Consider the following 13,677-nt stretch of genomic DNA (forward strand, 5'->3'; position numbering starts at 1 on the left):
ACTACTACTACTACATGCATCCTCCTCCTCTTCATTATTATTATTATTACTATTACTATTACTACTACTACTACTACTACTACTACTACTACTACATACATCCTCCTCCTCCTCTTCATTATTATTATTATTATTATTACTACTACTACTATTACTAATACTACTACTACATGCATCATCCTCCTCATTATTATTATTATTATTATTACTATTACTATTACTACTACTATTACTATTACTACTACTACTACTACTACTACTACATGCATCATCCTCCTCTTTATTATTATTATTATTATTATTATTACTACTACTATTACTATTACTACTAGTACTACTACATGCATCCTCCTCTTCATTATTATTATTATTATTATTATTACTATTACTACTACTACTACTACTACTACATGCATCATCCTCCTCTTCATTATTATTATTATTATTATTATTACTACTACTACTATTACTAATACTACTACTACATGCATCATCCTCCTCATTATTATTATTATTATTATTACTATTACTATTACTACTACTATTACTATTACTACTACTACTACTACTACTACTACATGCATCATCCTCCTCTTTATTATTATTATTATTATTATTATTACTACTACTATTACTATTACTACTAGTACTACTACATGCATCCTCCTCTTCATTATTATTATTATTATTATTATTACTATTACTACTACTACTACTACTACTACATGCATCATCCTCCTCTTCATTATTATTATTATTATTATTATTACTACTACTACTATTACTAATACTACTACTACATGCATCATCCTCCTCATTATTATTATTATTATTATTACTATTACTATTACTACTACTATTACTACTATTACTACTACTACATGCATCATCATCCTCTTCATTATTATTATTATTATTATTATTATTATATTTAAATTGACACTGAAGTACTGTATTAAATATATTATATAATAATCTAAAATATTATATTCTACCACATGCATCCTCCTCCTCCTCCTCCTCATCATCATCACCACCACCACTACTACTACTACATGCATCCTCCTCTTCATTATTATTATTATTAATATTATTAATGTTATTATTATTATTATTATTATTATTATATTTAAATTGACACTGAAGTACTGTATTCAAATCTACTTTATATACTCAAATATACACACATTTATATATAGTGGCGTTATGAAATATAAGAATGTAATATACATTTGAGTTTAGTATAACATTCACAATTTACTTAAATACATTAATACAAACAAAGTAGTTCACATTATTTATGCTATTGTCTGAGCATTCTGAAGCTGTATATGGAACCAGAATGGAAATAATAATAGTAATAATAATAATAATAATTATTATTATTATTATTATTATTATTATTATTATTATGATTACTACTACTACTACATGCATCCTCCTCCTCTTCATTATTATTATTATTAATTCTGAAGCTGTATATGGAACCAGAATGGAAATAATAATAGTAATAATAATAATAATAATTATTATTATTATTATTATTATTATTATTATTATTATGATTATTATTATTACTATTAGTGACACTATCACTTATAAATATAATAATGTAATTATACAAATATTAATAATATTGTATTAAACTCCACTTCATATACTTATGCACCATGTACTAAGAGGAGTTTAGTACAATACTTCAGTGTCACTTAAAAATATAATAAATACTACAATTTTGGGTTAGTGATTAATTTAAATGAAAGCTTCCTGTGTATCTAAGCCCATCAGCTCTCTGTATTGAGGGGGGAGTTATTGATCGGCCAGAGGAAGGAGGTGTGGCATCTCTGTGGCTCTTTGTTTCAGTATGCAGCCTGACCTTTGCACTTTGATCCCTGCTCTCTCCTGCCCACCCCCACCCCGCTCACATACATCACACCTCACGGTTGCCATGGCAGCGGTCACCTCTGACCTTTCTCAGGCACCTACATCTGTTATTAATGAAACGGACAGGATCTGATCTGAATATCAATGAGAAACAGCAGGAGAAATTACATGTTATTTGATTTGTTGCAAGCACTTGTTGAATTTGTTGTCTCTCACAGAACTGTTATTACTGCAAAAATGCAGCAAAAAAAACATCACCATCATTCATGCACAGTTGTGAAAGCTGCGCTCGCTTGAATCCGGATCCACACTCACCCAAGCAGCGTGATTAGACGCAGCTGAGGATTGTGGGAGGACGGTGCTTATCGATAACCTGCGGCTGCGCTGTGGGGGGCGGGTGACTCTCTCTGAGCTATGAGATTTTAAACAACCTATTGATCCAGCAGGGCAAGTCACCAACGCACAGCGTGAGGGAGGGAAGTGCTCTTCCTTTGGTCAGAACCGGAGATATTGTGTCAGACAATCCAGAAGCAACATCTCAAACATTTACACAGAACCGCAACATCTCAGTATAGGTAGCAAATGCGAGGGTAATTTAGTTCAATATCTAAACCAACCCCGATAAAACATTCAAAACCTCAAGAAAAGCAGAACGGATGTTCTTGCAGAAGAATCTCATGAAAACAGTCTTCTATTTCACCTTATAATCTTCAAGAAATTAATTAAAAAAAAAAAAAATGTTGGAAGTGAGGGAAATGTACTTAACTCTCATTAAAATAATGGTTTTATTTTATATGTAGAAGACTAGGCAAACTTTGAGACATATCACGTCATACAATTGCGTCTTTAATGGCCCACTCTGTCACAGTTATATGTACCCTCCACATTTCAATTAATTTATCCCCCTACCATACAGGAAAGAAAAGTAACAGCATGTTGATCTGCCAGCCGTGGATCTTTATGCTGCTCATCTTTTTGCATAATGATGCATTTAAAAGTTAAAGGCCGAACGGATGTTTATAAAAGTTAAATGTTGTTGCAGATGAAAAATAACAGATAACCAGATTAAATGTTGATTATTAGTACCTCAAACCCCTTTATCTAATGCTGCGTTCAAGTCCTCCTGGGACGTTCGTACTTACGAGTTGACAAGTCGTAATTACGACGAGGACAACTAAATTATCAATTTAAACAAAAATTTACCGTCAACTACAGACGTTGCATCCATCCATTCCACCATGTTTCTCATTGACACGCCCCCAACTCGGAAACTTGGGGCTTAAAGAAAATTTTGAGTTTCCCACTCATAATAACGACTTTGTGGTGGTGTTCATGTGCGCTCAACTCGTAAATACGATCTATCCGACATGACTTGAACGCACCATAAACCTCTATCGGTCATGCACATCTGCCATGTTTGTAGTTTTTTTAATGCTTTTTATTTGCGTTTGTAGTTCTGAACCGAATCCTTCGTCAAATTGTGGGCAATATTAGCCATTAGAGTGTGCACACTTCAAAAATCTACCTGAAATAGTAGACCATCCGGAGACTTTTGGCATAATCTTTTCAACATACTATGCTTTGGGACACACTTATTCTAATGTCATATACTTTTTAGGATGGATAGTATGAACATTGGGACGCAGGCCAAGTTAATCAGATGATGAATTCTGTATAACTTCAGGAAGCATTCATCAATAGAGTAAGAGCACAGAATGTTGTAGTTCTGAACAGCACTCACCGATCTCCTTTTGAACGGCGTTTTTGGGTGCCCTTGGGTTTCTTCTCGCTGCCTACACACGGTGCCCCGCCTGGCCCAGTCACCCGTAAGGACTCCAGACCCTTAGAGGACCTTTTGAAGGTGAACGCCACAGCTTCTCCTTCCTTCAGACTGCGGAAGCCCTCCATATGAAGCTTGCTCTGCAGAGATAGGGTAGAAACACTGCTTTTAGTCTCAGCCTCAGACGTCACGCCCACGGACCGCTGGCTGAACGTCTGATGCATACGGCACACAAAAGTGGAAACACTTCAGGAGTTTCGAAGTCGTCGTCGGATTGGTTGAATTGTACAGGATTTCCGGTGGACATGCATGTCACGTTCTGTAATGTTCTACCTGGAAACAAAGATACCGTGGCGCCAAACCCCCTCATGAAAGAAGAAAGCCGCTGTGTTTACAACTGTGACGACGAGCGCTTATCAGGATCAACTAAATGCTGGATTCTCAAAAGTACGTGAAATATTTAAAGTTCGCAGCACAGAATCTTTAAAATAAGTCTGAGAGTTTTGCACACACTGTTATTGTGGCGACATTTCCACACCCCGAAACGTGACGCTGAAACGAAACGAACTGTGATTGGTTGTTTGACATGTCGATCAAACGGCCTCATGGGCGGGCTTTGGCCAATGTATTCCAGACCTTCAGCCGTCAGTCTGAAGGTCTGGCTACGCGAGACTACACTGCTTTAGATGACAGTATAAATATGATCTAAGCGTCTGTTTATAAACAAACACTTGCATGGATATAAATGTTTTCATGACAACCAGCCATTTTTCTTGCCATTAGAAATGTGCAGTTTAATATAAAATTATAGTCATGCAAATATGCAGTTGGTATAGATATTTTTTCTTTTCTTTTTTTTTTGCCATGAGATAGAAAGTTGTATACAGCATATTTCAGCCAAATCCCCACTTTGTGCATGCCTTCTCCTCAAAAATGCATTTAATTAAGAGTAATCTCTATGAGATCTGCAATTCTGAAAGAACCGGCATGGCATCTTCCCTGCCCCCAGTTCTGTTGCTACATCGCCTTCACAACCACCTCTTCACTTAACACTCAGATCAAAACGGCTCTCACATCTGGGCTCTCTACCAATTAACTCTGAAGATTTGCATCCATCAATGGCTGCAACTGAAACTGAAGGCTCAAACTAGCAGCCTACAGGCAAAACATTACAAGATATAATAAGCAGTGAAGGATACATCTATGCTGCTTTCAAAAACTGTCTGTTTTCCAACCAGACAATGGCATCTTAGACATGATGTTACTCAACAATATATTCAGACGTACCTATATGCTCTAACAGCCTACCACCACATTCAGGATGCACGTTTTCTACATCCAGATCACATAAGACCAATTTAGCATCTAATACATATGCATGGAGCATATGTCACAATGAGAGATAAATATGAATACATTTGTACCGGAACTGTTTCTCAAAAAAAAAACAAAAGAAAAAAAAACCCACAAACAAACAATGAAAGTGCAGCGAATGACATGAATGGGATGGGCAGATACACGCAAAATAACGCCATCTGGTTAAACCTCACCCGGGCCATCAGTGCTGAGGGAAAAAGTGGGGGAAGCTCACATTCCTGAGATACTTGCTCCATAGGCGCATGGAAATGGGGCTTGAGAAAGGATCTACCTTTAAAAACAACCTTCTGCTTGTACTCCTAACAAACAACCACCAAAAATAGGAGACCAAAAATTGGGCTAGTTGGTATATTTGTGAGATCAAGCTGACTCCAGCCATGGTTTTCACAGAACAATCTGCTTTGGTGGTGTTGGTCTGCTACCTTAAAATCAAGCCTTGTAATAAGACTGCTTATCTTCTCACCAGGACATTCCTTGGGCAAATGTTTTTAGTCTTTTACACATTAAACTCTTAATGGTCTGTAATAAATTCCTCACATTCTCTCGGAGAGCAAAACACTGGAATACTTTTCTTGTTTAATGAAGTGATAGACATTATACCACCTTTTACTCAGTCGTTCAAAACACGAATGCATTTCTTTCTTCTGCATGAAACAAAATATATTTTCAAGAACACTGTGGCCCAAACAACATTGAACGCCAATGATTTTTACTGTACGGACCCCAAAAAAAAAACACTTGTACGCTACCGACGAAGGTAAGTCATACCAGTTAAAACACATTTTATTAGTTCATAGTAGTTTTATTAGTGATGTTGAGGTTCATCTGAAACAAATTGTGTATGCACTGCAACTGTCTGAAAATGCCCGGTGTTCGGTGCTATAAGGTTAATGCTCTATCGTATTTGAAAACAATGTATCACCTACACTAAACTCTACTTAAGTGTTAAAAGCAAACAAGAGATTAAAACGCATTTGCTAAAGCAAACATGCCAATTTAGCTTGTTTCTTTGAGCTCTTTCATTGTGACTTGTATTTCACAGGATTTGCACTAGAGCACACAGCATCCATTATCACACAAAAATGTTGTACCGGGTGCACTACCGAGCAAGTTTACATTGTCAGAAAACTCATATGGAGCCAATTATGCCATGCAAACCTCAATGTATTAGTTTACAAATCATGCACTGTGTGTTTAGATGTCACAACATAGTATTGTTCAAGGAACTGTATGAAAATACGTCTTCACCTAACCAATAATCTTCCCCATAATCATAATGTGTGTAAATAAGGAATAGCGGTTTTGGTGTTTTAGTGCCACTAGAATTAATTGGAAGTGAGAGAAGTACACAGCCGTCCACATTTCGGCTCTCACACAACGTCAGGTTTAACTGACACCCATCTCTCAGAGGGGGGTGGGTTGCTGGGAAAGGAATTGGGCAAAAGCGCCTCCCAACCCCCGCCAACGCTTCCTGAAACCATCCGCAGCTCCATCCTTTGACCTTCTCCTACCACTCGCCCTCCTCTTTTGCTACAGAGGGGTTTTTTTTATGAATGAGATCAGCTAACAACCCCCTCCCCCAAATACTCCCTGCCTTCCTCCCTGCCCCCCTTTCTCCAATCTCTTGGTCTCCATTCCCAACATTCTCACTTAGCATGTCTTTCAACTATTTTCCCCCATTAATTATAAAATCTCTCTCCATCAGCCTCTCTCTTTGGTCATCTCCACACACAAACACCATTCATCCTAGTCTAAGGAAGGCAGGATTTCCTCCTGTGGGTTTGACAATGAAAGCCATTGTCTTTTTAACCTGGTAGGTCCCGCAATTATCAATATATCCACAGAGACTCAGGTAGGTTTGAGCGCTGCTTGCTTCCTGGTTATCAAAACCAAACTACTCAAGAATATCTATAAATCTGCCTCCTAACAAGCCAAGGTCGAATTCACATCGTGCAGCACTACAAATGGGTTAATGTACATTTAAATATTGAACCGACCTTAAAGATATCTTAAAGGGATAGTTGACCTCAAAATGAAAATCCCTTCATTTACACATCAATAGCATTACGGAGTTGTGCTGAACGCATGCATTGATTTCTACTACTGGCAAACCAATTAACTTGATGCCTGGCCATTTTTAAATAAGCAATGAGCGATAACCATGGCCAAATGGCTGATTTAGGAATGATTCACATAAACCTTGATGTGAGGTTTATATGAACACAACCAGTTGAGGAAACCACGCCGACAAGGAAAAAAAAAACGATTATACGGTTTACTAGTCACATTTGTGATCTACACAGCAAAAGTATTTATTTGCGTTCGATTATTGTAATTCTCTACAAAGTGCAATCTACTAGATTAAATTATGTATGGTGAATGTGAACCAATCAAGTATTTGAAAATGATTTTTGATGTTGACCGAAACCATAGTTTTAAGAATGTTATGCATGTAACTTAATAGGGAGAGTAAACATTTTGAAATGAATTAATTTTTGGTGTTTCTGATGAAAAAAGTTGGATACTATATTGTTTAACGTTCAGTTATGTTGGGATTTATTTTAATTACACCGTTTTACATTTGTGGTGAAGAGTGGAGCTTTTGTTTAGGCTGAGGATGGTACAATAATGTTTTTAAAGGGACACTTCGAAATCCCTTTGAAAAAAAAAAACCAAAAAAAAAATGTGTCAGCATTTACTCACCCTCAAGTTGTTCCAAACCTGTATAATTTTCTTTCTTCTGCTGAACACAAATTGAGATATTTGGAAAAATGTTGGTAACTAAACAGTTGTTGGTCCCAATTGACTGCCATTGTTTTCCGACACTACGGAAGTCAATGGGGACCAACAACAAATTGTGTTTATTGATTCGTGTGAACATGATTAAAATCACACTTTGTTAATGTATGATGTGGGAAAAAAAGTGTCACTGAAGTAAATCAACATAAGTTAATATATTACTCATAGCAATTTTTTAAAGGTTTAATTCATTTATTCACCATTATTTTGTTTTAAAACTGTATGACTTTCTTTGATATTTTTAGAAATGTCTTTTTCTCCATACATCGGAAATCAATTGGCACCAAAGAAAGTCATACAGGTTTGGAACAGCTATCCCGGTCCCACACACAGCCATCAGTTCAGGGTGTTGATGAAGACTGAACACGCCGTGCTCTGCTGATGTTCCCATCTCAGTTGTGCAGTCAATGAGACTTAAAGTCAAAGTGTGCTAAGCTCTAACACCCTCCGTTCATCCTCCCAGACAGCCGCTCTGGAGGAAACCAAAGACCTCTTACTTAGAGAGAGACAGAGAGATCACTTGACACCGACACCGTGTGTAGGGCTGCCTGCCCGTAAGATGCTCTAATCTCTGGGTAATTTTACACAGTGACCTCAAGCCATGAGGCAGCAGCTCATTTGGCTCAGGGTGATAGGTGATCCACTGTTTGCCGACTTGCTGGTTGTTCTGGGGCAATAGCTTGTTGAATTATTGCTGATTGAGAAGGTTAGTGTTCATGACTGTAGACAGTATACTGCCCAATGGGATTTTTTTTAAATATAGCACTTTGTATCAATCACTGCAGAACAAAGTGACTACAAATGTTATAATCATTGTGGTTTTATTTTCTGGCCTTTACTGTTCATTTATAAGACCGTATGGCATAGAGAGCAAAGTCAGAATTAAAGAGTAGACAAGGAACAAGGACATGCTGAGACCGGACTTGAACCTGTGAGCATGTGTACAAGCCACTGAGAAACAGTTCATACATGAATGACAAGAAATAACCTTTAATCTTTTGAGTGCACCCAACTCCACAGGAGAAAAAAAGAGAGCCTTTTTTCATAGGCGGAGGGTGAACCAACTCCAGGGTAAGGCTAAAAGCAGCCAAATGTATTAAACATCATAAACCCGTCTTTTTTTAGCAAGAACCAGACTTGGGTGTCATGTAGGCTAAAAAACTAAATGTTTAATGGGACTGAATTTGTATTTAACATGATCACAACTGAATAAAAATGTTAGAAATTGATAATTATATAACGTTTCCTTTCCACGGTTTTAAAACAGCGAATAAATTATATATAGAAAGTGACATTATCACTAACATTGATCAAACATATCCGAGTTTAAGCACTCTCAAAAAAAACAAAACTATCCTTATAATCACTGAAGCTGTATACACAGCAAAATGAATCTCTTACTTACATTGTAGGTACATCTGCGCTTTGTTGTTTATGATGAGAGAATTCGCAAGAGTCCAGAATTCAGTCAGCGAACACAAAACTGATGAGTTTCAGCGATGACTCATCTGAGCGCTTCTGATTGGCCATTGCATTCCTGAGCTCAACAGATATGTGTGTGATTGGCTAAAATGCGCAACACTGATTTAATGCCGCAATCGACACTGTCTATTCATATTCACTTTGTTAGCAACAGACGTAATAGATTTAATTTATTTGTGCAGGGGCATTTTTGTCCAATTTAGTGGCATTTTTGCCCCAAGTCCCCGGCTGTGGTCAGCCTTACACACCCTCCGCCTATGCCTTTTTTTGTGATTTAAGGCCAATCATTGCAAGGAATGTGGAAAGACAGACCTGCATTAGTGTATTTAAAATCAAATCCAAGGATACATCCAAACCAAGTGAATAAAGGTAAAGTGGGACCACTGTCAAAATATTACACTGTTGCATTTAAAATATTACAGTTTTTGTACTTAATATTTTATTCATTTTCCCTACATATGGTGTAGCCGTTTAAAAATAATGCCTAAGCTAACTGGCATTATAATTGAAAACAGCAACAACAACAAAAAAATATATATATATAAGTTCTCACTACCTGTATTTGAGATTGGAGATTGAGAACTTCAAAATTAAAATGAATTGACATTCCATACAATGTTCAGAAAACAGTTACTTGTTTATTTGCATAAGTATTAAATAAAAATGATAAACTTTCTGGCCTCTTCAAATAAATTTAGTCAAAAACATTCTACCTTATGAACACCAAAAGAAATGTGGAATTTACAGAGAACCAAACAAATATTGACATCATTCAAAAATAAAAACCACATGACAATATATTTTGTGATAAAAAAAAAAATAATAATAAATAAAGGTCCCACTTAGCTTAACAAATAAAACGAGCTTTTAAAACTCTACGAAATTGTCCTAGACCTTTAAGAAAGAAAGAAAAAAAGACAGAACCCAGAAACCAACACATGACCAAAACAAATCACCATACAGCCCAGAACCCTGTATAAAGCCTAAAAAGGGTGACTGGTGGGAGAAAATAAATCTTTGCTAAACGACTGAAAACCCTTTATTTTTAAGAATGCAGGCTTTGATTTAGCCTACCTTATATTTAGGCGTTAATGTTCGCGCATCAGCACCGAACACAAAATAATAGCTTTATAAATGGTAGGAAATAATTATAAACGTGGCCTACTGATACTGTAAATATTTAATTTTGCATAGTAACCCGTGTTTATGTCGTTTGAGCCATGAGAAAATAAAGCATTGAGATGATAGAGGCCTACACGGGTCCGGCCCATTAAAAACGACGGCATTCATTTGCTCTCGCTCACCTGATGGACGAACACATCCACGGGTGAGTCCAGACAGATGCCCTCCCGGTGGGTCATGGACAGAAAGCCGAAGCCCATCCGCACATTAAACCATTTACAGACCCCACTTCCACGAAACGAGCTGGAGTCTTCCTCGGAGCTCGCGGCTTCCTCCTCCTCTGTCTTTGCACAGCCCCCTAGATAAAAGCACACAAACAAGAAAATCAGTCTCAATTAACTTTACAAACAAAAATATCACGCTATCGAAAGTGAACGAAAAAAATTAATCTGTGGGCTCTTACGACATGCAGTGAATTCATCACGCTTGGCGTGGAAACGTGCAAAACACGAGAGAATGAAACGCGATATGCATTTCCCCTACAAAAATATACGTTGTTTTTGTTCATCAATTATTTTACACTGTCCAAATGCGCACTTTTATAAATCTAAAATACAACGTTTGTTTGGGCATATAAAATCGCAAATAAATGCACAATCCGACCATAGCTTGTAAAGGGTATACAGCCTAGAAATTCTTCAGCAGGTAACTTTTCAGTTTATTTCTTTGCAGATGTTGTAGACCGCAACGAAAGTTAATGCAATAATGAATCCCTTTTCCTCAAGAAATACATTTAAATGTCTTAAATTAAAATCACCAACAAATCTGAGAAATGCACATTCAAAAACCGAGAATATCGCAAGTCAAACCATGAGAAACCATGCTATTTTCCCCCATTATGTGAATCACCAGTGATCAATATTTAGCCGTTTCATGTTGTGAAAAAAAGACTATCAAACAATATAATTTGTATTTTTAAAATCAATACAGGCATATCATTTAGTTTCCTTAAACTGCTATATTTTAGCATTAAAGCGCTATATAAATGCAACATTCATTCATTAAATTACACGAATAAAAAAAAATAAAAGTTGATTTATCAGTGTCGCGTCCTTGTGTAGGCTACTCTCAGTAATTAAGCACAAATGTGCACCCGCTTACCTGTGTAATATTGCTCATAAACTGAGCCCATTTCACCCATCTCGCCCATCAACCTCCAAATAAATCCCAAGTTTTGAAAACGCTTCAGACTTTCCTCCACATTTCAAAACTCCATCCAAAACAAACAAATAAAAACTACTTTACCGACGCCAGAAGAAACGAACCACCAAAAGATTTGAGCTATAGCCTACATTTTAGCGGTAACGACGCGAAAATCCCAGGGCTTCTGGGAAGAGCCCTTTGTAAAGATCCCCAAATCTGAAAGACAATGCAGGAGATCCGTCCCACCCCCCTCTTCTTTATCTCTCTCTCTCTCTTCTCTCTCTTCACTGACCCTCCAGGATGTCTTCAACCTCTTCTTGCTTCACACCGCAAAAAAATATCATTGATTGGGGCCCCAAGCAGCATAAAGCAGTGGTCAGTGTTTATTCCTGAGTGAATCATAGGACACGGGTCACTGTAGCATCCCCTCAGCTTTAGGTCAAGTCTACGTGATGCTCAACTTCACTGAGCTGATGAATTGCACATTTCTGCAGCGATAGGGTCCAAATTCGCCAATGGGCCAATCGCAGATGGAGAACATGTAAGCTTGGGGAATATTAAGTACCCTCCCCTCTTAAACCCTCAGCATGTTGACACACACACACACACACACACACACACACACACACACACACACACACACACACACACACAGGATGGACATTGGGAAAGCAATAAAAGCCTTACCACTTTTTTCACAACAAAGCATTGATTCATTGCATCCAATGCGTTTGTTTATCTATTCGCACAACCCACCTCAAATGTATTAATTTCTTTGAAAACATACCATTATGAATAACTTTTTTTAATACGGTGTTATTTTAAAATGTAGCAGGTCTATTTATTCATGATATAGCCTAGCTCTCTCTACAAAACGATATCATAAAGTACTGTAAAGAATGAACATGTGTGGGGAAAAATCTGAAAGTGGTTATCAGATTTAAGATGCTTCATCAAAACGTGACTTTTACTAAAATATACATAAAACACCATAAATAGTGTGTACTAATTTTTTTAAATAACATCAGATAGGCTATTTGTGTGCAACCCCCGCCCCCCCCAAAAAAATGTAGCTGTAGCTAATGATACTGACAATGTTCACAGATGACAGCAGTTCTGGTTTGGGCTTCATGAAGCGCACATGTCCGCAGTGTCCTATTGTTCTCACACCTCAAGCAGAGAACAAGTCAACAATGAGACACTGAGCCCTGTAAAGGTTATTTAATTGATCTCTGACGCCAGCGCATAATGAATATGTATTGCCCGTTTCAAACACCATTCACACTCAGCCATTTACAATGACATAAATCTGCAAAACGTCTTGAAGCGTGGAGGGAAATGTATTACAGTAAAATAAATATGTATTTATTTATTGCTGTTTTGGGCATCACTACAATATGACAAAAAAGATGAAATGAAACATTTACATCGCATATTTTTGGATGCAGGAGATATTAATTTTATTACATTAACTGCATATATTTCACAAATTAAAATATATGTAGATTGCTTATTTCTATTTTCGTCAACGCTATATATGGCTGATATCAAGTTCTCACCTGTGCGATTGAGATGCGGATTCGCCGCAGGCATCTTGACGGCTGAAATACTACTTGTTAAAAAAAAGTTGGTTTTCTCTGTGTTGATTAATCAGCTAATGAGGACTGGTCTCCAGCCTGCGGCAACCTACAAGTGTCAGTCCAACTATTCCTCTCCTCGAAGGCATTTTATAGTGTGAGTGAGTGAATGAGCAGCATGCAGTGAGTCAGTCGGGGCTCCTGCTGTGGTTCTGCTCTGGTGACTGTATTGGGATTGTCATGCGGCCCGTCACCCGCAAACACAATTAAAGCCGCATCCACTTTCCAATTAAATATTCATGCAGGATTCTTGGATGCCGTTCATCAGCTTCCCAAACGCACTCTCAACAAGAGCACAGGTTGCTGACTCATGTCAGAGGAAACAGAACAGCACCTGTTAGTCGTGTTAGTCATAAAGCTTCAGCTAATTAAATACATCGAACAAAAGCAGAA

At 37.3% G+C, this 13,677-nt stretch overlaps 1 protein-coding gene across 1 annotated transcript in view; it reads right to left on the reverse strand.

Moving 5' to 3' along the window:
- lin28ab (lin-28 homolog Ab) overlaps positions 1-13,271 on the reverse strand; it is a 16,226-nt gene extending 2,955 nt beyond the window's left edge. The window contains exons 1-3 of the mRNA XM_016489389.1: positions 13,207-13,271; positions 10,627-10,802; positions 3,626-3,804 (exon numbers count right to left, since the gene is read on the reverse strand). Of these exons, the coding sequence (XP_016344875.1) occupies positions 3,626-3,804; positions 10,627-10,802; positions 13,207-13,240 (389 nt within the window). The 5' untranslated portion in view covers positions 13,241-13,271. The remainder of the gene's footprint in view (positions 1-3,625; positions 3,805-10,626; positions 10,803-13,206) is intronic.
- Positions 13,272-13,677: the final 406 nt, after the last annotated feature.

The sequence above is a fragment of the Sinocyclocheilus anshuiensis genome, unplaced genomic scaffold, assembly GCF_001515605.1.
Source record: "Sinocyclocheilus anshuiensis isolate Anshui unplaced genomic scaffold, SAMN03320099.WGS_v1.1 scaffold830, whole genome shotgun sequence".
In the NCBI taxonomy this organism is placed as follows: Eukaryota; Metazoa; Chordata; class Actinopteri; order Cypriniformes; family Cyprinidae; genus Sinocyclocheilus; species Sinocyclocheilus anshuiensis.